The sequence below is a fragment of the Ricinus communis genome, chromosome 5 (genome assembly GCF_019578655.1).
Source record: "Ricinus communis isolate WT05 ecotype wild-type chromosome 5, ASM1957865v1, whole genome shotgun sequence".
Classification (NCBI taxonomy): domain Eukaryota; kingdom Viridiplantae; phylum Streptophyta; class Magnoliopsida; order Malpighiales; family Euphorbiaceae; genus Ricinus; species Ricinus communis.
In genome coordinates, this window is record NC_063260.1 from 11,932,172 (window position 1) to 11,955,971 (window position 23,800).

General features: G+C 32.9%; 4 protein-coding genes across 7 annotated transcripts; 3 read left to right on the plus strand and 1 right to left on the minus strand.

The window, feature by feature from the left end:
• Positions 1-1,006: 1,006 nt before the first annotated feature.
• LOC8283277 lies at positions 1,007-2,056 on the minus strand. Its single transcript, XM_002521803.3, has 2 exons — positions 1,718-2,056; positions 1,007-1,519 (listed from the first exon to the last, which is right to left on the minus strand). Exons 1-2 carry the CDS (start codon positions 1,959-1,961, stop codon positions 1,254-1,256), a joined length of 510 nt encoding a protein of 169 aa, XP_002521849.1. The 5' UTR covers positions 1,962-2,056; the 3' UTR covers positions 1,007-1,253.
• Positions 2,057-5,037: 2,981 nt separating this feature from the next.
• On the plus strand, positions 5,038-5,942 carry LOC8283276 (blue copper protein 1a). Its single transcript, XM_002521802.4, has 2 exons — positions 5,038-5,390; positions 5,533-5,942. The coding sequence occupies exons 1-2, from the start codon at positions 5,183-5,185 to the stop codon at positions 5,787-5,789; spliced, it is 465 nt and encodes a 154-aa protein (XP_002521848.2). The 5' UTR covers positions 5,038-5,182; the 3' UTR covers positions 5,790-5,942.
• A 2,841-nt stretch (positions 5,943-8,783) lies between these two features.
• LOC107261467 (E3 ubiquitin-protein ligase RNF170) lies at positions 8,784-10,947 on the plus strand. 4 transcript variants are annotated; one of them, XM_048375006.1, is made up of 6 exons: positions 8,795-9,146; positions 9,277-9,512; positions 9,886-9,984; positions 10,276-10,327; positions 10,501-10,632; positions 10,745-10,947. In XM_048375006.1, exons 1-6 carry the CDS (start codon positions 8,885-8,887, stop codon positions 10,753-10,755), a joined length of 792 nt encoding a protein of 263 aa, XP_048230963.1. In that variant the 5' UTR covers positions 8,795-8,884; the 3' UTR covers positions 10,756-10,947. The 4 variants fall into 4 exon arrangements, with proteins under 4 accessions (XP_048230964.1, XP_048230963.1, XP_015576454.1 ...); XM_015720968.3 differs by having other exon boundaries at positions 8,805-9,146; positions 10,501-10,947; XM_015720969.2 differs by having other exon boundaries at positions 8,820-9,146; positions 9,313-9,512; positions 10,501-10,947.
• Positions 10,948-19,463: 8,516 nt separating this feature from the next.
• LOC8283275 (armadillo repeat-containing protein 6) lies at positions 19,464-23,668 on the plus strand. The gene is made up of 7 exons (XM_015721005.3): positions 19,464-20,080; positions 20,357-20,640; positions 20,938-21,066; positions 21,773-21,895; positions 22,414-22,521; positions 22,898-23,076; positions 23,268-23,668. The coding sequence occupies exons 1-7, from the start codon at positions 19,627-19,629 to the stop codon at positions 23,389-23,391; spliced, it is 1,401 nt and encodes a 466-aa protein (XP_015576491.2). The 5' UTR covers positions 19,464-19,626; the 3' UTR covers positions 23,392-23,668.
• Positions 23,669-23,800: the final 132 nt, after the last annotated feature.

Sequence of the window (23,800 nt, forward strand, 5' to 3'; positions counted from 1 at the left end):
TTGAATGCATGAAAATATTGTTGCGTCTTCTCTAATTACACCCCCGATACAAGGAGGCCAATCAGGCTGCTGATGCTATGGCCAAAATTGTTGCGAGTACCTATTGGCTCACTTTTTTGAAGAACCTTCCGTACCTATTTGTATCAGGATCTCCTTCCCTCAGAAGATTCGTGTTTAGCACTTTTTAGCTCTTTTTCTTTTTGCAGAACAAAAACAATTACAATCCATGTATTTCTAGTTTTAATGAATCTATTTTCTTCAATTTATATTAAAAGATTATATTTAATTGTTATTTTCTTCTTTTTTTGTGCTATGGCATTTATTTTTTTTTCAAAAAAATAGAAGGAACAGTACAAACACCTACTACCACTTCAAATTATCAACCATGTCAAACAAAAAAATAAAATAAAATAAAATTATAGAAAAAGTAAAGTTGGAAGAAGAAAGACAGATATGGGTCAGCCCAGCATGAGAAGGCCTAATTATATACTACCACCTCCCGCATCGATTCATCCAATAGAAAGAGTGCGGTTTTTCTTTTTTCTTTTTTCCTTTTTTTCTTTATCAACCAAAAAGAAAATAACTAGATTATTATTATTTACCTATTTAGAACCATAAAGTCTCTTTCTTTAAACTACATCGACGCCAAAGGAATTAGAATTTCATGATACAATCTGAATCGTACAAACATAAATTCACAAATAACTAATTTCTTAGGTTCATATGACAAAATCCACTGGAATTGCAACTCGTGTTTATCTTATTATGTGCACTGGCAACTGGAAAAACTGTCCAATCTTTTTTTAATTTCTCTTCCAATTATACAATTCCACAATATAAACTTTTCAACGGGTAGAGAAATTGCTTCAGACTCTGTGTTTTTGTGGCCAAATGTCAAAAGATGCCAAAGTTAGTGCAACTTCAACTAAATATTATTGAGAAAAAGAAATTGACTCAAATTACCTCAAGGAATGCATTGACAGTACACTTTTCTTCGTTAGAACTATTTCAATAATCTTCAACAAGATTCTCATTATTATATTCTCCATAAACAAATAAAATATCAAAAGCACAAAGACCCAATAGGTGTAACATAATCTCTTTTCTCTAGCTGATCATCAGCTAATTACAAAGAAAAATGTCATGTTAATCTTATTAGCAGCAAACACAAAGACACGAAACGAAATTTCCTGTAATTATTTAGTTAAGCGCAGTGCATAACTCCCCGAAGTATCTATCAAAATATTGTCTGATCAGTAGTGCCAACGACGAAGCAGTGGCAGCACGTAGAACTTCATCTTGCCAAGATTGCAGTGGATGCCCTCACCTCCACCGCAGGCAAAAAAGTAAGGCTGCCACTTATTCAGTACAAACTCGAACCCGTTGCCACCCCCCTGTGATCCATCCGCAATCATGACAGCCTCAGTCAAGTTGCATGTCAAGAAACTCCATAGGTCTGGTAGCAAGTATACGCTATGAGGATGTGTGCTATTATCCTTTGGCAGATCATACTTGAATACTGCAAAATTCATGCCACGTTAAAATCTTGATACGAATATTGTAAGATAGTCAATATCTTACTTATGCATTTTAAGTAACTATATGTGGACTCATTTCGATTCTAGGAGGACTTGTTATGCACAAAGTTGAGTGTTTTTTTAATGCTATACTCTTAACTCAATTGATATTAAGAATGATAAAGAAGAAACGAACTTACCAAGAGTATCATTTAAATAGAAAGGACCGTTTCTGAAAGCCCAAACAGTATAGTCAAAGCCGAAGGTCCAGTTGGCGGAACCGCCTACTACAATCTTTTTAGGAGTATCGGTGTACTTAGGGTGACGATGGCCGTGTTTAGGACTATTCCACCCATATTGCCAGTTCCTGTTGGCTACACTGACTCCCAACATGGAAGCACAGAGCACGAGCAGCAAGAATCCTTGTGTGTATTTTAGACCCATATTTACCAAAAGTGGAAAAAGAAATTGAAGGAATTTATGTTATGTAGATATGAAACACTTAGTGATATATAGGAAAAGACTGAATAATTGTTATTTGTGTTGCTGAAGAGGATGAGCTAATGGCTGTTTATATATAGGGAAAAAAAGGAAAAGACAATGTGGAGAACTGCCAAATTGACCCTTTTTTTCAAATAAGTTGGATTTCCTTTCCGTAATTAAGTCTCCAGTCCACGTTGGGTCCTTCATTTCTATTTCTCTTCCACATTTCACACATCAACCATGCTTTCATGGGACTTGTCTTTTCTTTCTTACAGCCCCTCCTCCCATTTCCAAAATCTTAAGTTAAACTATAACAGTGGCCTTTCTTTGCCTATATTATAAGCCACAAAAATAAACAAGAAAAACAGTTTTTGAATCAATTTTTTAACAGATGGAGTACAAATTCATGAGCAACAAAAATAAAAGTAAATAGGATTAAATAATATAAAAATAAAACTTTATTTAAATAGTAAAAGAATCTATGTTTTTAACTTTCAATATTGTTCATTTAGTGGTTATTTTTTAAATCATAAAATGATTTTTTTAATTTTATAAAGAAGTCAAATTGTAATAACATTAACAAAAAGACTCATTATTAGCATTTTAATTACTATTGATCTAACGAATGATCGAGGAATGACCAAAATAACTTTGAGAAAGAAAATGAAGGCTCATTTGATTCAGAGAAATTAAGTTCAAAATCACAATAACAATTGGAACAAGGGGGAATTTGAAAAAAAAAAATTGTTGGGCAATAAGGAATCGGAAGTGGAATCATAACTAAAATTTTATAATTATGTTAATTTATTTTATTTAAAATTTATTATTATTTATATATGATAAATTATTGTTAAATTTTTTACATCATGTATTTTAATTATATATATATATATATATCATGTTAGTTATTTATTATAATATTAGTATTATTACAATTATGTGATTAAACTTATTATTATTTTTATTATTACTATTACTACTGTCATCTCATGATAATATTTTAATTAATTAATTTTTTTTATATTACATGGAATCTTTTTAATTTTTCTTACTAATTCGTATAATTTGACTTAAAAAAAAAATAAAAAACTTTTATTAATGGAAGAAACTCACTCATATAAATTTAAAAATATCTGTTAACATATCAAATGCCAATAATTCTATTTATTCAGTAATCAAACAGCTTTAAAGAGATAAGATAGATAGTTAAAATATTATCTGTTTTGGGCTGTATGTATATATATTAAAAACAATTATAGTTATAGCTATAGTAAGTAAAGGTTGTGGACTGATTAGTAAATTAATATCCTTTATTTCATTTAAGTTGTCAAAGCTTGCCCAAGATTTAACCATACAATAACCAAATATTGTTCGAGGACAGTAAAAAATAAAAAAAAGAAATTATGATGACAAATGCTAGTAGTAACTTTGCCATCATCATCACGTCACAAGGACGTCTCAGATTCATAGAACAATTAGTATTTAACTTTCATTTTTCTTTTCTTAGAAAAGAAAAAGAAAAAGAAAAATAGTATTTCAGTTAAATTCGCAGGATTGACTTTGTTTTGGTCAAAATTAGAGACTTCAAATGAGAAAAACAACTCTACTATTAGTTGACTATTTGCTGATTAACGGAAACTTTGCCACCATTATTGGCGGCACCAACCCACATTGCACTTCCACAAATGCACATGCATTCAGCCTTTTCCATGTTGTTGACCGACTACCCGTAAATTCCACCCTTCCCTATAATAATATATTGGTAAATTTTAGAGTTCTTTTTTTAGTATTTCTATATATTTATTTAAAAAATTTAAATTAAATTTATATAAAATAGCTTAATATTTAAAAATTAAGACTTAAATATAAATTAAATTTTACATTTTATATTTTTAATAATTTTATTTAATTATTTTAAAATTTAAAATAAATTAGTAAATTTATTTTTAAAAATATTTTCTAGTGACAATTTTTGAAATTTCATAGAATAGATGAGTATGAATCAATAAAAATAACTTAGTTTAGACTTAATAATATAATTATTAAAAATCTTATATATGTGTATTCAATTACATATTTTACATCTAAATATAATAAATATTGACTAACTCATTTTTATGATAGTAAGTAAAATTGACTTGCCATATCATTTTTCTCATTATAAAATTTTTAAAAATTATTATTGAAAAATATTTTTAAAAATAAATTAAAGGTACATGTATTTATTCTAAAATAATTAGATAAAATTATTAAAAAGTGTAAAATTTTAAGATTTAATTAATAATTAAACCTAAAATCAAATACTAAAATATTTTTACTTAAACTTCTCAAATAAAATCTTTTTAATGTAAATTAATTTTAAATTTTATAATTCTTATTTAATGAATACATGAATATATTGAAAATTACAACTCTCTATAATTCACCTAATAAAATGAATGAATATATCACTCTAACTCGACTCTAATTAGTATTTGAACTGAATGTGAAATAAAATCTCAATATACACGTGATTGAAGAGAATATATAATTATCTGTATAAATTTATAATAAAATTTTAGACAATCTGAATCTAATCATGTGGTTATAATGAATGCAATATGATCTTATCAATAAAAATATATATATTTATTTTAATTAATGGTTAAGTATATTTGAGTTCAATTAACATCCTGCATCTTAATTATGTTTAGTCTATATATTGAAAAGTTACATTGTAGAAATTAGATCCTAAACAACAAAAGCAAATTCATTGGTCATTCCAATCAATTTTCGCCATGTATTTTTGTTAAATAGCATATGATGGGGCTTTTTCTTTCGTTTGTTCTTTTTGTTGGTAATATAACTCTCTCAATAGAAAAGAGAAAAAGAAAAGAAATAAAAAGAATTCTTCCGTCCCTTGTAAACATAACGTGAAAACGAAGGAAAAGAAGCAATTAAGGATGCAAGTGGAAGACTTGCTTAGAGATTGAGAAAAAAGAACCCAACTCACTCAATGAGCTTCTGCTTGTTTCCTATTATAATGTACAGAAATAAACACCAATCTGACAATTTCCACGTTGCCTTCTCCTCTCTATCTCCCTATATAAACCTCCATTTGCTACTCCTCTCACAGCAACACATATCTAATCTTTCCCCCCAGTTTCTACAAAAGATTTGAATTTCATTCTTTTCCAAGGGATATGGCAGCATACGCCCAAAGATATATACTGCTGGTGCTTTGTGCTTTCATGTTGAGAGTCAGTGTAGCCAAACATGACTCCCACCCCCCTAAATGCACACGTACTCCTAAGAAGATTGTTGTAGGCGGTTCCGCCAAGTGGACTTTCGGCTTTGATTATACCGATTGGGCTTTCAGGAATAGCCCATTTTATGTTAATGATACCCTTGGTAAGTTGACCATTATGCTTTATTTTAGTTTGGGTGTAACAGGCTCCAGCAAAATGGACTTCACTTTATCATTTTAGATGTACAGCTAAAATATCTTACCCATAATTTTATTTTATTTTTAATGTAATATAAAATTTTGCAGTATTCAAGTATAAACTACCAAAAGATAACAGCACGCATCCTCATAGTGTATACTTGCTACCAAATCTAAGCAGTTTCGTTACATGCAACCTGACTAAGGCCGTCAAGGTTGCGGATGGGAAGCAGGGAGGCGGTAAGGGGTTCAGGTTTGTACTGAATAAATGGAAACCTTACTACTTTGCCTGCGGTGGAGGTGACGGCATCCATTGCGGTCTTGGGCAAATGAAATTCTATGTGCTGCCGCTGCTTCGTGGTTAACGCTGCTGATCCGAGAATTTTTATCCTTTAATTTCACGTTTGGTTGCTAACAATATTGTTGGGATTTTATTATGCGTTGATCATTTTGTGTGTCGTATTTAGTTGATGTTGGAGATTTCAGATCGTGAGCTATAAAAAAAGACATTTACTGAATCTCTTTTTTATTTTCTAATTAATTTTTAATAAAAATATAATTTGTAATTTGGCAGATTTTTCTCATATAATATATCAATCAAAGTCTAAAGTATTACATAAGTTAACTACAAGAAAGCACAAGTTATTCATAAATTCATAATATTAAAACCAAATTATAAGAAATTTAATCACCAATTTTCCAGTAAATTCTTTGTTTAATTATCGCAAAACAAAAGAATGCAGTGACGATCTTATTAGAAACAACCGACAGAAAGCTAGCTACATTAGGGGCTGTGTACGTAACCAAGTGGCACACGCAACTTGCCTAGTCTGTCCTAAATTGATATCTTACAATTTTTGTATCCTTTTTCTTTAATTATTAGTTTAATAAATAATTATTAGAAATTGATTGCTATAAATATTATTATATACAATTGACTTTTATATGTTTTACTTTGAAATGTGGGTTTTCTAGAATATTTAACAAATACTAGCATTTTAGAGGAAAGAAAATAAAAATATTTATATGTTTTAATTTTCTAAGCAGCAAGATGAAACCAGGAAGCAGGGCAGCACCATAAATTTAATGGTGCCATTATTGCAATGGAAGCCATAACGAGGTCGTAGCTAGTGTGCGGTACTCGAATTAAATTCAGAGAAACAAAATTAAAGTCCAAATACAAGCAACACTATTTAATGGCCCTGTGCAGGACTTATTTTTGTGCACATTCTATGCACAGCTCCACATCTATAATTCTTTGTATTTAAATATATATATATTCATATTATTTAAAATTAAAAATAATAAAAAAAATAAAAAAAATATAAATTCTAAATTTAGAACATAAAAACAGTTTAAAAAAATTCGTGACACATTTGAGAATTAATTGATCCAATATAATAATTTAAAAAATTTTAATCCATATGTATATGTGATATTAAAAAATAATAATAAAGAAATAGTAAGAATTCTAACAATCTGAATTTTGAAAAATAATTATTATATGGACATATGAAGACTTATTAGTGCAATGAACTAAATATAAAATTAAAATTGACAAATATATATACTTTTTATATTTATTTGTTTTAGTATATAATAAATACAAAAACTTTATAAGAATATATTATATGATTTTATAAAAATTTAATATACATATAAATAGAAATACTATAAACAAAAAATAAATATATATTTTATACTAATATTATTATAAATGAAATTATATAATAAATAAAATAATCATAAATTGCTAGTTAACTCAGCTTTGACATCTCAATTATTTTTAAAATAAAGTTTTATCGTTGGAATATGTCTGAAAATCAGATTTTTAAATGCAATTAAAAAAAAAAAAAAGAATTGCAAAAGAAAAAAAGAATTAGCAGAGGGAGCAACTAGCTCCTAAAAACAAAGTTAACGAAGATATATATCACTAAGAAAATGAGAAACAAGTTCAACTGGTAAAATGTCAATCACAAATATATATCTTCACAAAAAATAAAATGGACTTAAGCCATCTCTACCGTGTATCTTTGTGCTTTATCCTCTAAAAGCAAATCTATTTTGGAAACGGGTTCTTGTATAGAATGATAACAGGATAACTCTTACATTGAAATTCCCTCTTGACAAAAATAATTGTTCCTCCAAACAAATAAAAAGTAGAGACAAAAAAAAAATGAAAGTTGAAGTTAAAATTTTTTAATGTATGTAACCAAATTTTAAAAATAGAATACGTTTAGATGAATTTAATTTACTACGTAAAATCTTATTATAATTAATTTAGGCAATACGAGTCTCAATATTTTATATTTATATCGACCGTATATAATTAGTACTGATAAATACATACATATTTTAGTATTACATTAAAAAAAAAAAAAAAAAGGAAAAAGGTCCATGGATAATGTGTTCACGTGACACGCACACCGATCATATTTGTGTTACGTTCAGTTGCTGGCAATGGATTTTGTGTGAGTAAAAGTATCATCAAAAGACTGTTTCCTTTTGGCATTAATAGAGCCGCGTTTTCCTTTTTTACCATCTCCTCCTCATTGTTTACTCCATCATATATCAAATTAAAATTTCATACTTTTCATGTTTTAATGATTTTGCTTTGATTTGCGTGACAACTTTTTTATTGTCAATAATTAATCTCTTTTCTCTTTCTGTAACCTTCACATTCTTATTTTGGTATAAACTGATGAACAAACTCTAAATATATTAAAGATAAAATATGAATATAAATAAGAGATGAAAAATATCATTAGAAATATATTTTATAAGAATTTCGTAATTTTATGAATTATGTCAAAATCAATTGTTTTTAAGTAAAAATAAAAATAAATATTTAAAAAGTTTATAATAATATGAGATTGTATTTTTATTCCTAATACTTTACATTTCTATTAAATGTTAAAGAAAGAGATCATAAAATCTATTAATAGAATAAAACATAAACTTCTCATAATTTATTATTTTAACAGCATTCATAAAATTTAAAATCCTCATTTAGCATATATCTCCATAATATAAAATTTTAATATATAACATAATTGTGATGTTAAGAAAAAAATTAATTAGGAAGCATTTTCTTGACTTTTTTAAAAAATAATTTTTATAATAATTTAATGAATTAGAAAATGTTAATTAAATTTCTTGAATATTTTTATATTGATCAGAGGGAGATAAAAAATTTATAAAAAGAAGATTTTACAAAAATAAAATGATTATATTTAGGATAAAAAAGCACATGAAATTTATTATTATTAGAAAATAAAAGTTAAAGTTTCATTCTCTTAAAAAATAAAAAAGAACTCACAGAAAAGTAAAAACAAAAATAAAATAAAAAACAATATAATAAACAAATAATAAAAAGAAACTGTTATTACAGTTCATCTCAGTACAAAAAGAAAACCCAGGTTATCCCTTTCAGTATTGGACTTAAAAAAAAAAAAAAAAAATGGATACATGGAAGGCGCGTTTCGCCAAGGGATTGGAGGTGTGGAAAGCAAATGATACCGTTTCAGATGGAGAAAGTTCCAGTAGTAGTCTTCGTAGTAATAGTGCTATTGCTGTTGACAATGGAAATGAAAAAGCGACGGAGAAAAACCCTAGCTGTAGTGGTGATGTTGTCGGTCAGCCTCCTGGTGATGATTGTTGCCCTATTTGTTTTGGTACCTTTACTATTCCTTGTAAATCCATATGCGGCCACTGGTATTGCGGTGCGTTTCTCTGTTTCTCTTTCTATTGTGATTTTTCTTTTTTTAATTTTTTCAATCAGGGTTTCATAATAGAGGAAAATGTTAATTTTGTTGTCTTTGATCTGCGTCGTCTGTGATTTTGGTCTTTTAGAAATTGCAATTCAAGAAAAGATAATTCTTGTGGCAGGGAGTTGTATTCTGCAGTATTGGAATTATTCAGCAGCATCGAAGCCTTGCAAGTGTCCTATGTGCGCCTCCAGAATTACTAAGCTTACACCAGAGGCATCCTTATATAGCCAGCACCAAGATCAGGACGTTACTAAAGTTTTGGAAAATGTTGATAGGTATAACCGACTTTTCATTGGCGGTGCCCTTGGACTTGTTCAGGTAGATTTTGTGATTTTTCTAGTACTTCCATTTAGATTTGATCTTTTAAAAACAATATGCTGTTTTTTGCATTATTTAAATTGCATACAAACTGCCTGCTGATTGTTATGATTGGATATGTGAAATCCAATGTGAGCCATTAAGGGTGGATTTATATCTGATCTCTCTCTTTTCTTTTGTTGATGACTAAATATGCAATATATAATCCATCTTTTTTATAGTTTTGCCAATGGAGATTTATACCTAAGTCCTTTCCTGATTTAATGGCTTCTGTTCTTGCAACTTGAAGAATGTTTTGTTAAGCTCCTTTGGACAGAAACTTTCTTATTTAATAGATCTGTGGCACGTTCTTTTTTTTTTTTTTCTTGGACAGAAAGTGCGGGAATCACCATTGTTTATCAAGAGAATGTTTCTACAAATGATGGATCCTGATAGACCTTACTCTTACCTTCACGAAATACGCCTTTTTGCAGTAAGTTCAGCATCTTTTTCACAAAAATGATTACATGTGTGTAAAGTTCTTGAACAGTTTTTTCCTGATGTCATTTTAGAGTGCTGAACTTTTGAATGTTCTCATATATTATAGTCTGATAATTAAGTAAAGACAGTAGATCATTATGTTAACTTATTAGTATGAATGAGTCTTATGCCTTGTTTAAGTATATAAATATTTTGTCTCAACTGTGCGACAGTAAAAGAAAATTTTAGTCACTAATCTTGCAGCTTTTCACTGAGCATACTCTGATATCTTTCATACGTGCAGATGATGCTCAGTGTCTTATATGCTGCCACTCCATTCAACTTTATTCCTACTGGTAAGGTCCATCTTAACTTTGTGTACTTCTGCCAAATGTAAGAGCTAACACACAATAATCATAGATATGAATAGTGTTAAAAGGTGTTTATAGCTGTGTCTTGAACTTGTGTCTTTCGTTTTTTGTTGATTCAATGTGTCTAACATGTACGAATTATGGCTGGTGATATACAGGAGGTTTGGGAATTGTTAGATTGTTTGATTATGTTGCTATTGCTCTTGTTCTTGTCCTGCGTTTGGTTGGCATCTACCGCAGACGAAGACTTGCCCAGCGTGTCAGGCATCTGGCTGCCACTCAACCTTTAGGCGAGTTTCCATTAGATGAGTGAAGTAGGAATTTGACATGCACCTGGACGGACTGGATAGTCTCAGTATATGAAGCAGAAGGTTATTAACAGTGTTGTATATAGTTTTGCAGGATGGAGTTGAAATGATCTGGTTTCTTAGACGAATCTCTTGATGCTGATGTGTTTTTAAAGTAGTGGATATTGCAACTACCTTTGTATATAGAAATGAAATACTCGTAGGAAGTTTGTTGTAACCTCGACCATCTATCTGTACATAACAAGAATGCAAGTTCAACCAAATGAATTTTCCCATAGTGTTGAAGGTTCAAAGTTCCATCTTTCCAACTGGTTCATGTATATATATGTGTGCGCCATGTTTGAGGCTATTTTAGATGTTCCTTTCTTCTAATTCTGTGATCCTATTACATGCTAGTTCTTTTTCGCACCATTGAATTGCATTATCATTTTATTTGGTTGAAATTTGTAAAATATATGGAATTTATTTGTAAATTAAAGGTGAAAGTTAATCTATCATTGGACATAATTAAATTTATGTTGAATTGGCTATAGCTAAATTTTAATAAAATAGGTAGAATTTTTAAATGAATTCTTCATTAGTTTGTCAGTATATTTTGTAACATCAGAAATATTTTTATTTTATTTTATTATCTTACTAATTCAGTTTTAGCTGGATTGGTAAAGGCTTTTTCCTTCAGAAATAGAGGTCTTGAGTTCGAGAGCTCTCCAATTTTTTGTAGGCGTAGTAAGCGACGAAATACTTCAGGGAATTGAAAATAAGCATAGATTCAGAGGTATTCGAATAGGTCAACCTTTCAAACTGTTGTTGAATCCAAGGGCAGGCAAGAGACAACCTGGCTGTAATACCCGTGATTTTAGATTTTAATTGCTTTAATTTTTATCAAGGGTAATTTGATAAATTTTAGATTTAGATTTGTAATTTTAAAAATAATAGATTTTATTTATATTCACATTAGTTTTATTTAAAATGTTTCTTTTCTATTTAACTTGAAATTAATATTACACTAAATATTGATGATTTATTTATTTTACATATATATAAATAAATAAACAAATAAAATAAAAATAATTTAGACATCGGTGTCATTGTAGCAATTTATTTGTGGGGGACTTATTTGCATTTTCTATTTTTTACTTTCAAAAAAAGAATATTATTACAAAACAACCCATTTCCCCCCTCCTCTCTCCACGACGCCACCTCCTTTCCCCCACACCCTTCCATTTCCGCTGCCTGCCACTAGTGCTAAGCATGGATCTCGGTGATTTCCGTCCAAACTGAATAACCGTACCGAAAAATACCAGAAGCAAAATAATCGAAAGTTTTTATAACCGAATTGAACCGATCCGAATTTTTTTACTATTACGGTATGATATTGGTTCTTTTGTAAAAACCATACAATAACCGTACCAGAACCGATCCGTCTTGTACTGATCCGGACCAATCCGTATAACTGAATTTTTTACATATATTTATTAATAATTATTTATATTATATAAATAATACATATTAAAAATAAATATAATATTATAAAATACTTTATACTCTATAAAAAAATAATTTTATATTTATCATTTATATAATTCAAGCAATTGTTATCGAAATAAAAAAATAATACATATTAAAAATAACTATAATATTATAATATATTTTATATTCTATAAAAAATATAAGTTATGTATATTAATATGTCACATAGTATACTGATACTAGTAATCTAGTATACATACTATAATATTAGATTTAAAGTACTTGAAAGCTAGGTGCAAATTAAAGTACTTGAAAGTTAAGTATACCATTTATTATGGTGAAGATGAGACAAACAATTTGGAAAAAATTGTGAAAACAGCTTTAGAGTTGATGGTAGATGAATACTAGATAATTCAGGATCAATTATATATGGGTGAGGTTGTAGGGAGCTCAGAAAAATCTACATATGATAGTGGGCCAAATGATATGGAAACAAAAGAAGAGATTGATGAGTTCTTTTTAGAGGAAAAAGCGCAACAAAATTTGTCTAAGATATCTGAGTTAGATAGGTGTTTCGAAGAATTTGCAGAAAAATTCACCATTGATTTCGATATCTTAGCATGGTGGAAGGTGAATTCAGTAAGGTATCCTATCTTGTCCAAGGTTGCATGCGATGTATTGGCTATCCAAGCTTCAACAGTAGCCTCTGAATCTGCATTTAGTACTGGAGAACGAACTCTAGATCAATATAAAAGTTCTTTACTTCCTACAACAGCGGAGGTCCTCCTTTGTTGTCAAGATTGGCTTAGAAGTTCAAATAAACCTATCCAACTAGAAAAATTAATAGAGGATATTGAAAGCATAGAGTCAGGTAATATTTCTTTACTTTTTACATATGTTTGTTTATTGTTGATGCTGTTAAGTTTTATTGACGTAATTTTTTACTTTTATTGCAAAAGTTATTCAAGATTCTGAGATTGGTGAGTCCCTTATGCCAAGATTAAATATGGAGTGCTAATTTTGAGGGGAGGTAATAACATTCCTTTGCTAATTTTGGACATATATTTTAGTGCTACATAAAGTTTGTAAACTTATTTATTTTAATAATTGCCATCTACAAAATATTTTTATGCTAGCAGTAACATATATTTTAATGGTTTGTATTTGAATATTAAATAAATTATTATATTTACAAGTGACTGAATTGCAAAACAGGTTGCTCAAGAATGTGATTGCAATTCTAATTTAGATTTTCATGCTACTTTTTTTAGGTTGGTAATCATATTTTCTCTAAATGTATTTAATTAAAGATAAGATTAAAGTTGTATTTTTTAAATTTTTTAGAACCGAAAATAACACCGAACCAAACTTATTTAACCGTAAAACTGGTACAATACGGTATTGGAACCTTTTATATTTGGTACGGTACTGGTAGCTTCAATTTTAAAATAACCGAGGTTTGGTATAGTACTGGTGATTTATAGATAACCGAATTGGATCGATTCGTGCTTAGCCCTACCCGCCACACCCCACAGCCCATCGAAATTTCGTCCTCTTCCCCTCCAGCCGGCGTTGCCTCTTTCCTCTTCTTTCTTGCTGTCGACGACGAGTTGGAGAAAGGAAAGCTCCACCTTTGTTGCCGCCGTCGAAATAGTTGCTTGTCGTCATCCTTTCGCCAGTCTGACGCTGGAATCATGCTTCCAACTGTCGATAACCCAAAGTTAGCTCCTCCTAGCCTCGTTGGAGCTGAAACCTTTTAGCCTCGATCTAGTGGTTTTCGACGAGTTTCAGGTGAAGACATTTGCATATTTGGACTCCCCGCAACTCAAGCTTCACGTAGGCATCTCTAGATTCGAAATCTGATACCGTTGGCAGTACTGGCTTTCGGATCTGGTATTTCCCGGAAGCACAAAATTTTAGATTTCGGCTCGGTATAATTTTATTAGACCTTAAAAATTGTTTAGAATTATTAAAAAATGTTTAATGGATTAATAATTAAATTAATTATTTAATTAATTAGTAGCCTGACCGTAGAAATACTACATATTAAGTATAGAAGAAACTATTTATTTGTTGCATAAATTGAGGCTGTGATTAATTAAATTAAATGCGAGAAAAATATTTGTATGTGGTATCGTGAATAGTATTATTTTGTTGAACTGTTAATTATTATATTGTGATTTGAGTTGTGTTACAAAATCGAAAAAAATAATATACTTTTGGTGGCCCGACTCCCGTTAAAAAATTATGGTATATTTGAGGTGTTTTTAGCATGTTCTGGACCCATTATACTAGGGGTAAATATCCATATTTTTAAGGGAGATTCTGTCGTATTTTCTATAGAATTTTCGAATCGGAATTTCTTTGGCAGTCTAATCTAGGAGTCTAGGCCTAGGAAAAGTTATAAAAATTTATTAATTCAATTATTTCTATGATTAGATAATCCGTTAGTCCAGCCAGCTCTCGATGCGTAGGAGCAGACAGTGGAGTACGGTAGAACTGTGAGTTAAAGTCATATATCCTCTACATATGCGTCATGCCAATTTCTTATCTAGCATTTTAGGTTAACAATTATTACGTATATTAATTACGTTATTATCGTATTAATATATTTTTGTTATTGTAGGTATTGCTTGAAAATTTTTATTATTTCTTATTCTATATTTAAATAATTAATTTATAGATTTAAATTATTTATTTATTATTTATCCAACTAATTTATTTATAAATTTAGATTAGTTATTTATTATTTATTTAATAATAGAATTATGAATTTAATTATTTATTTACTATTTACTTAATTAATTAAGTGCATGTCTGCAATATATGTGTTATTCAATCTTATTTAATAAGTTATTTAAGTAATATATATTTATGTATGTGATTATCTGGATTGCTGGCTAGTTAGGCTTGCTACGGGCTTCGGAGGCCTTAAACCTACCCATTCCCTAGCGCCGGTCACGGGCCCACAAATCGGGTTATGACATTGGCAAACTGAAACATTTTACTTTGTGAACCCTAGATGGTGAGAGACCACTAGCCGAAAGCATCACTAGCTTACATTTTGAACGAGTAGCATAGGACACGTGGAATCCTGTATGAATCAGCAAGGACCACCTGCAAGCCTAAATACTCATTGGTTGACCGATAGCGAAGTAGTATAATGAGGGAAAGGTGAAAGGAACCCCCATCGAGAAGTGAAATAGAACATGAAATTGTAAGCTCCTAAGCAGTGGGAGGAGCCCATGACTCTGACCGTGTGCCTGTTGAAAAATGAGTCAGTGACTCATAGGCAGTGGCTTGGTTAAGGGAAGAATCGAAGCCATACTGAAAAGTCTTCATTAGGCAATTGTCACTACTTATGGACCCAAACTTGGGTGATCTATCCATGACCATAATGAAGCTTGGTGAAACTAAATGGAGTTCTAAACTGACTAATATTGAAGAATCAGCGGATGAGTTGTGGTTAGGGGTGAAATGCCATTCGAACCTAGAGCTAGCTGGTTCTCCCTGAAATGCTTTGAGGCGAAGCAGTTGAGTGCACATTTAGGGGTAAAGCACTGCTTCGATGCAAGCTGCGATAGTGGTACCAAATCGAGGCAAACTCTGAATACTAGACATGACCTCAAAATAACAGGGGTCAAGGTCGGCCACTGATGATGAAGGATAAGTTTCATCGTTGAAAGAGAAACAACCTGGATCAACACCTAAGGCCCTTAAATGACCACTCAGTGATAAAGGAGGTAAAGGTGCAGAGACAGCCATGAGGTTTGCCTAGAAGCAGCCACCTTTGAAAGAGTGCGTAATAGCTCATTGATCGAGCGCTCTTGCACCGAAGATGAACGGGGCTAAGCGATCTGCAGAAGCTGTAGGATGTAAAAGAGCATCGGTAGGGGAGCATTCCACCTTAAAGGGAAGCACTCGCGCAAGTGAGGGTGGACGAAGCGGAAGCGAGAATGTTCAGCTTGAGTAATGCAAAACATTGGTGAGAGAATCGAATGTCCCGAAAACCTAAGGGTTCCTCTGTAAGGTTCATCCACGGAGGGTGAGTCGGGGCCTAAGATCAGGCCGAAAGGTGTAGTCGATGGACAATAAATGAATATTCTTGTACTAACCCTTGTTGGTCCCGAGGGACGGAGGAGGCTAGGTTAGTAGAAAGATGGTTATCAGTTTAAGGATGCACGGTATCTGCTTTTCAAGGTAAGAAAGGGTAGAGAAAATGCCTCAAGCCAACGTTCGAGTACGAGGTGCTACGGCGCTGAAGTAACCTATGTCATACTCCTAGGAAAAGCTCAAACGACCTTCAACAAAAGGGTACCTATACTTAAAACTAACATAGGTATGTAGGTAGAGATTACCTAGGGGTGCGAGATAACTCTCTTTAAGGAATTCGGCAAAATAGCCCGTAAGAAGGCGTGCTCTCCAAGGGGGTTACAGTGACTGTGCCCAGGCAATCAGATACCAAAACAGATCTACATAAAGTCGTAAGACCACATGGTAGGCTAACGCTTGCCTAGTGCTGAAAGGTCAAGGAAGTTTATGACCTAATGATATAGGAGCTGGCGATCGAAGCCCTGGTAAACGGCTGCCGTAACTATAACAGTCCTAAGGTAGCGAAATTCCTTTTCAGGTAAGTTTCGACCCGCACGAAAGGGGTAACAATCTGAGCACTATTTCGGAAAGAGGCTCGGTGAAATAAACATGTCTATGAAGATGCAGACTACCTGCACCTGATAAAAAGACCCTATGAAGCTTCACTATTCCTTAGGATTGGCTTTGGGCCTTTCTTGCGCAGCTTAGGTGGAAAGGGATGAAGGGCCCTTTTAGGGGGGGAGGGGGGGTCCGAGCCATCATTATGATACCACTCTGGAAGAGCTAGAATTCTAACCTTGTGTCAGGACCTATGGGCTAAGGGACAGTCTCAAATAGACAGTTTCTATAGGGTGTAGGCCTCCCAAAAGGTAACAGAGGCGTGCAAAGGTTTCCTCAGGCCGGACGGAGATTAGCCCTCGAGTACAAAGGCAAAAGGGAGTTTGACTGCAAGACCCACCCGTCGAGCAGGGACGAAATTCAGCCTTAGTGATCTGACAGTGTCGAGTGGAAGGGTCGTCGTTCAACGTATAAAAGTTACTCTAAGGATAATAAGTTGATCTTCCCCAAGAGCTCACTTTGATGGGAAGGTTTGGCACCTCTATGTCAGCTCTTCGCCACCTGGGGCTATAGTAGGTTCCAAGGATTAGGTTGTTTTTCCATTAAAGCGATACGTGAGCCGGGTTTAGAATATCGTGAGACAATTCAGTCCATATCTGGTATGGGCGTTAAAGTATTAAGAGGACCTTTTCCTAGTATGAGAGGACCGAGAGAAACACACCTCCGTTGTACTAATTATCATGCCCACGATAAACGCTAGGTGGCCAAGTGTGGAGTGGATAACTGCTGAAAGCATCTAAGTAGTAAGCCCACCTTAAGATTAGTGCTCTCTAATTCTGACTTCTCTAAAACCTTCGGTAGCACAGCTAAAACAGTGACGAGTTCTCTACACTTGCAGGGTGGAGTAACAGAAGTTTTGAGAATTCAAGAGAATATCATGGTGAGACAAGCCGATTATCATTATGATAGGTGAAGTGGAAGTGTAGTGATATATGCAGCTGAGGCATCTTAATAGATCGGTAGATTTGAACCTTGTTCCTACATGACCCGATCAATTTGATTAGGTACTCGCCATCTATTTTTATTACTCAACTCTTTGACAATATGAGAAAACCTAAAGCTTTGCCCTCCCTCTCTATCAATCCAAGTGATGGAAGGGCGGAGGCCTTTGGTGTCCCCCCCAGTCAAGAATTGGTGCCTCAGAATCACTAGCCAATATGGTTTTCTCTCATGTCTTTCTTCATTCATAGTTCGATATTCTGATGTCCCAGGCATAGAGGAACCACACCAATCCATCCCAAACTTGCTGGTTAAACTCTATTGCAGTGAAGATACTATAGGGGAGGTCCTGCAGAAAAATAGCTCGACGCTAGGATGATAAAAAGCTTAACACCCCTCATTCTAATTACTTTTTCAATATGAAAAAAATGAAAAGGTCGTCTTATTCAAAACCCTAATTAATGAAATCCCCTTTCTTCCACTTCATACCTCGGAACGCACCGTTCTTATGGAGAGAAAGGCACTTGCACATCTTCTTAACCCGAAATGGTTGGGGAGAGGAAATGTTCCTTTTTTAGGGTACTCTCAAGAATAGATCCAGTGGAGACGAGGTGTGCCCTGTAGGTCAGAGGATTATAGTATATGGTGATGAAACACGGTGTCGTGGGTTCGAATCCCTCCTCGCCCAGAACCGGCTAAAAAGGGAAGGACCTTTCTTTTTGGAGATAGAAAAATCATGATCGGGATAGCGTACCCAAAGCAGTTATGGAACTTGGGTATGAGTTTTTTTGTCGAAATAGAATGTCCTCGCTTTTTTTTTCTTTTTTGTTTATCATTAATGGTAGCTTTTTTCCATATGATATGCCTGGACCAAATCTTTTTTTGTTTTACGCTTCCTAACTCTTCTTTAGCCAGGCTTGGACAAAATAACAGAGTAAGTACAATTATTAGTAGCATAGCAAAAATGTGTTCTTCGTCATTAATATATTTGCTCGCAGTAATTAGGGCCTCTCGAGAGAATCAATGACTGCATCTTTAATACACTTGCTAATACTAGTACGTACATCGAAAAAACCTTAATTGACTAGTTGCAAATAACCCGTGACTATGGAATAAAAGATTATACTGGACTTACCTACGTCGAGGTATTAACGGTGATTCTCAAATATCGCAAAACAGAATATGATATGATGAGATAGAATGCAATAGAAAGAAAGACACAGGGAACGAGTTACCACGGTCAAAGCGAACCTTTCATTGCTTATAGTGTGAAAAACTAGAAAAGACAATATGAAATTTACAGTAACCCATCTAAAGATCCTTTATTTTTTTTTAAGATAGAGTAATTTTTAAGATAGAGTAATTCCGCATGCTAAGTAAATTTATTTTTCTATTTGAAGTTTTGATAGAATAAATTATTAGACTAATTAAGAAATTAAATAAAAAGTGTATTTATAATTGGATATTTTAATTTGAGTAAAAATATTAAGCCTGAATTTTCTTTTTCTTAAAGAAAAGGTTAACCGAAGAATTTATATAATTTTTTTTAAATTCATTGAAAAATGGGCTCGCCATTCTCAATTTCAAAAAAGATAAAAGTATTTTGGATGTAACATTTCAACTTCATAATAAAAGTATATCGTACAAAAAGAAACGATTTTTCTAACTAAAGTTGTCATTCTGTTTTTATTTTTCAGCTAAGCAAAAGTTTATTTAAGAAAAAAAGTCCTGAACTAGTTTTGCCCTTTCACATATAAAATTTGAAAGCAGATCTTTGTCTTCACTGTTCCCACACTCTTTGTCTCAGTTGCAGTTATACTCTTCCACCGCCTTCAAAAAGAAAGAGAAGCAGGGGAGATGGGCCCACCAAATAAGAATGCCCGTACAATCTCACAAGAAGCATTCGATGAACTTGTAAAAGAAAACATGGAGGAGTTAGGCATGGACCCAACAGAAGCACTTGAAGACGCAATGCAAACCCTTAATCTCCAAGGCGTAGATCTTTCGGGTATTGTAACTTGCGTTCCCGGTGAAAGTAATGCTAGTGACAACCCAGTTATGCAGTGTTTGGGCCGATTAAAAGAAATCGATTCCATATCAATAGACCCAATCAGTAGTTGTGATTATATTAGTGAGATTGGTGAGTTGTTTGATAAGTTAATTGGATTGTCCACTGAAGCGTCTGCAAATGTAGCTATTGGTGTTAAAAATGGTGGTATTCAATTGGTTTGTTCTATTTGTTCTAAGATACCAAATCAATTCAAGGCTGTTCTTGTTGTGGGTTTGAAGGCTCTCGCTTTATTTCTTTATGGTAAGTACATTATGAACTTTGAAGCATGACACGTTGAATCATTTATTTTGAGGTATTTGTTTAATTATTTTAGTTAATGGGTTTCAAAAAAATAAAATCAAATTTTAAATCTTAGATTTTGAATTATTTGAAGAATAAAATATGCTTTAGATTTTATTAGTCATCTTTTGGCCTTTACTTATGTTTCTTTTAGTAATGTAATTCTAGAACTGCTATCTGGACAATGTCACATTGGTTCTTATTGGTCTTTAAATGATATAGTGGTGTAATCTGCAGATGTCCAAAGTACGGAGACATTTCGTTCTAGTGGAGGAGCAACGATTTTGGCTGGTATCTTAAAGAATGGAAATGAAAATATAGACATTTTAGATAGTGGTTTTAGTGTCGTTGCTGCAGCTGCAACTGGCAATGAGATTCTGAAAGAGTCATTTATGGAATTGAAAGTTGATGAGCTTATTTTGCAAGCACTAAATGGACAGCATAAGGGCAGCATTCAAAATTTATATGACGCCATACGTGTTCTATTAACACCTGATGATGATCGTGTTGTGGCTTCCCAAGTAAGTAAATTAGGTTAGAAATGTTTAGATTTCCATATATCGGTACTATTGAACTCAAAGTATAGTGGATGTGGAATTGATTCATCAATCACACATGTGCTGTTAAAAGTTAGAAAAAGCATAATGTTGTGGAATAAATTTTGTGAGGATTGCAAGCTGGACCCTGAAGCAAGGCCATGCTTTCATGACCTAGCTAGCATGCTAAGCTTGTACAGGCAATGATGTATTGTTATATCCAGATGTTTGCTTAATGCTTACTATGTTTCCCAAAGTAAATGACGTGTATGCAACCTTCAGGTTTATGGTTATGCGCGGAGGTTTGCAAAGATTGGAATTGCAGGAGCTCTTGTGGAATCAATACATGGAGGGCTTACCTCACCTAGTCTAGTTTCAGCATGCATTGCTTTAAAGGCTGTTGCTGTCAATGTGAGTCTATTCAAATCTGAGGAGATGTTTTATGTTGCTTTAATAATGTAATGTTTATGGATCCTTTACTTTATCAATTGCACTAAATAGTTCGTTGCATATTTGTGCAAGAAGTTCTTGGAGGTTTTTACCCTAATTTTTAAAAATATTTTATCAAATTTTATTGTAGTATGATTTTAATATGTGCTAGCACAATTGCTGGCAAGTAAACAATTTGGCAACAAAAAGCCCCGTGATGTCAAGATTTTCCCTATACGATTCACAAGTTTCTGAAAATTTGAGTTATTTTAATGACCTTTGTGATCCTTAACTTTTAGCAGCATTCTGGAGGTCTAATAGACTACTTGGGATGTTGCCTTCTATATAATCTTACTTGAAAACTCCGACTTCTCATTGACCACATTCTTACACAAGGAAAATGTCAAATTTTCTGCTGAGTACTTTCAACTCACCTCACCCCAATTAGGATTTTAACAACTTGAGCTCTTTTCCTCCATTAGAGCAATATTTTCTATGAGATGTTTGAAAACTGTAAATTTTATTTTTAGTATCAATATTTCATAAGAGTTTCAACTTTACATATTTACACTTGTTTGTCCTGCATCTAAGAGCAATATTATCTTTCATACTAAAAATTTATTGCCTTAGGTGATTGCCTTATTCACTAATTTCTTCCCTGTCTTGTCCTTCTTCATTTTGCATGTAGGATGAAATATGTAAATCCATTGCTGAAAGAGGCGGTATTGATGCAATTCTCCAATGTATAGATGACAGTGGGGAACAAGGCAACAAAACAGTAGCAAGAACGTGTTGTTCATTGTTATCGAAGGTATAACTAGAACCAATTCGGTTAAATTTTACTGTTTCTGTGAAGAACAAGGGCAGAATCAATTCAATATCTGGGCCAAGGTTCATACTTCTTACGCTTTTATTAATTTTTCTGTATGCCATGTGAAATCACCTCTTGTCTGCTAGAATAAGACTTTGCAACTTCCCTTATCTACTCTTTTACATGAGAAAATGGAGAAAGATACCTTTATCGATTTTGAATTTTTCAGGTAAGAGGTCATATATGCTTTTACCAAACAATTAGTAATTCAAAATGTTTGCATATTTTGCACGCTGGATGGTAAAAGTGTAGATATTGAGTTGCCTCTTCAAGTTCAAGTTTATATTCATGGGTATAAGTTACTAAGGAAATCTGAATTACTAATCCGGGCCATTAGATTCCTGAAATTTCTCTGTGGTGTTATTTTCTGAGCAACATGTCATTACTTCCATGTTTGTTTTTTCAGTTGGCAGGAAGTGACTCAAATAAGAGTGTTTTTCCATGTTTTGTTTTTTCAGTTGGCAGGAAGTGATTCAATTAAGAGTGTTATTGTAGAAAAAGGGGGTATGGACAGGCTAATCCGACTTGCAGCCAGATTTTCGGATGACCCTTCTGTCCTGCAAGAGGTAGAATTCAGAAGTCAATTCTTAATGCTTTTTGCTGATCATAGTCCTGTCCATCTTAGTCTTTTTCTTCTTTTTTTTTTCTGTTAAAATGAAAGGCTTGATTTGTCCTCTCCAAGTTCCCTATGGATTCTTACTACTGTACCTTGCATTTAATTTGTTGGTGCTAGTTCTGTATTATTAACCGCTTTCTAGGTGACCTAGATGATACTGATTCTGTGCTTGTACAACATTATTTGCCCGTTATGTTTTCTTGCCCAAGTCCTGTAATTGTGTTCTGCAAGTTATGTACCCTTATTTGCCCATTGTATACACACACTTTTAAGTCACCTTTAGATGTATTTCTGAAAGTGATCATTTATCTTTCACCATGGTTCAGGTTATGGCAGTCATTACAGTACTCTGCTTAAGATCCCCAGATAATGCATCATGTGCCATTGAAGCTGGAGCTGGAGACCTTGCTGTCCAAGCCATGCAGAAGTTTCCTTCTGCACCACAATTGCAACGGAACTCCTGCTTCATGATACGAAATCTTGTAGTCAGGAACCCTGAGAATAGGCAAGTTTCTTTCTTTCCATGTACAAATAATATATATTCCGGGTCATTTTGGCATATAAAATTGACCTATCAATTAATGTTCAACACTTGGTCGGGCTGTAATTCGGAGGGAATATTGCTAGTAGTATCATTGTGTTATGATGACATTGCCACCACTAACTTCTCAGGGCATAAATTTTTTCACTTTACAGAACGCTCTTGCTCAGCCATGGCATTGAGAATATTATAAGGAAAGCAAAAGCAAGTCATGAAACCTGCAAGGATGCTGCTACTGATGCTCTGAGGGATCTGGGCCTGGATAACTACAACTTATAAGCTAGTACCCGAAGATTGATTGCCTGTGTCTTTTTTATCAAACCTATTCCACTCCTTTTTGATCTCTTGAAGATTAGCCATTGCTTGCCCTCATATATGAACAGTTAGTAATAGAGAAGTCACCGTTGAAAATATGCATAGCTCCACAGTTTCGTCTCCCTGATAATGGGGGTAACCATTCCTCAGGTTGGAGGTGAAAGCAGTATGAAACAAGTTGTAGAGCGCCTTCTTGTTGATTGTGGCTAAAATTCGTAATGCGAAAAATGATTTACTTTGATTGTGGGTCTGACTGGATGCAAATCATAGTATTAACATTGTCACTTAAAACTGCCATCAAGCACACGCTATAAACTAGTGCTTAAATCATTTCTTCAAGTTATGTCTTATGACTACTAATATCCCAAGAGAC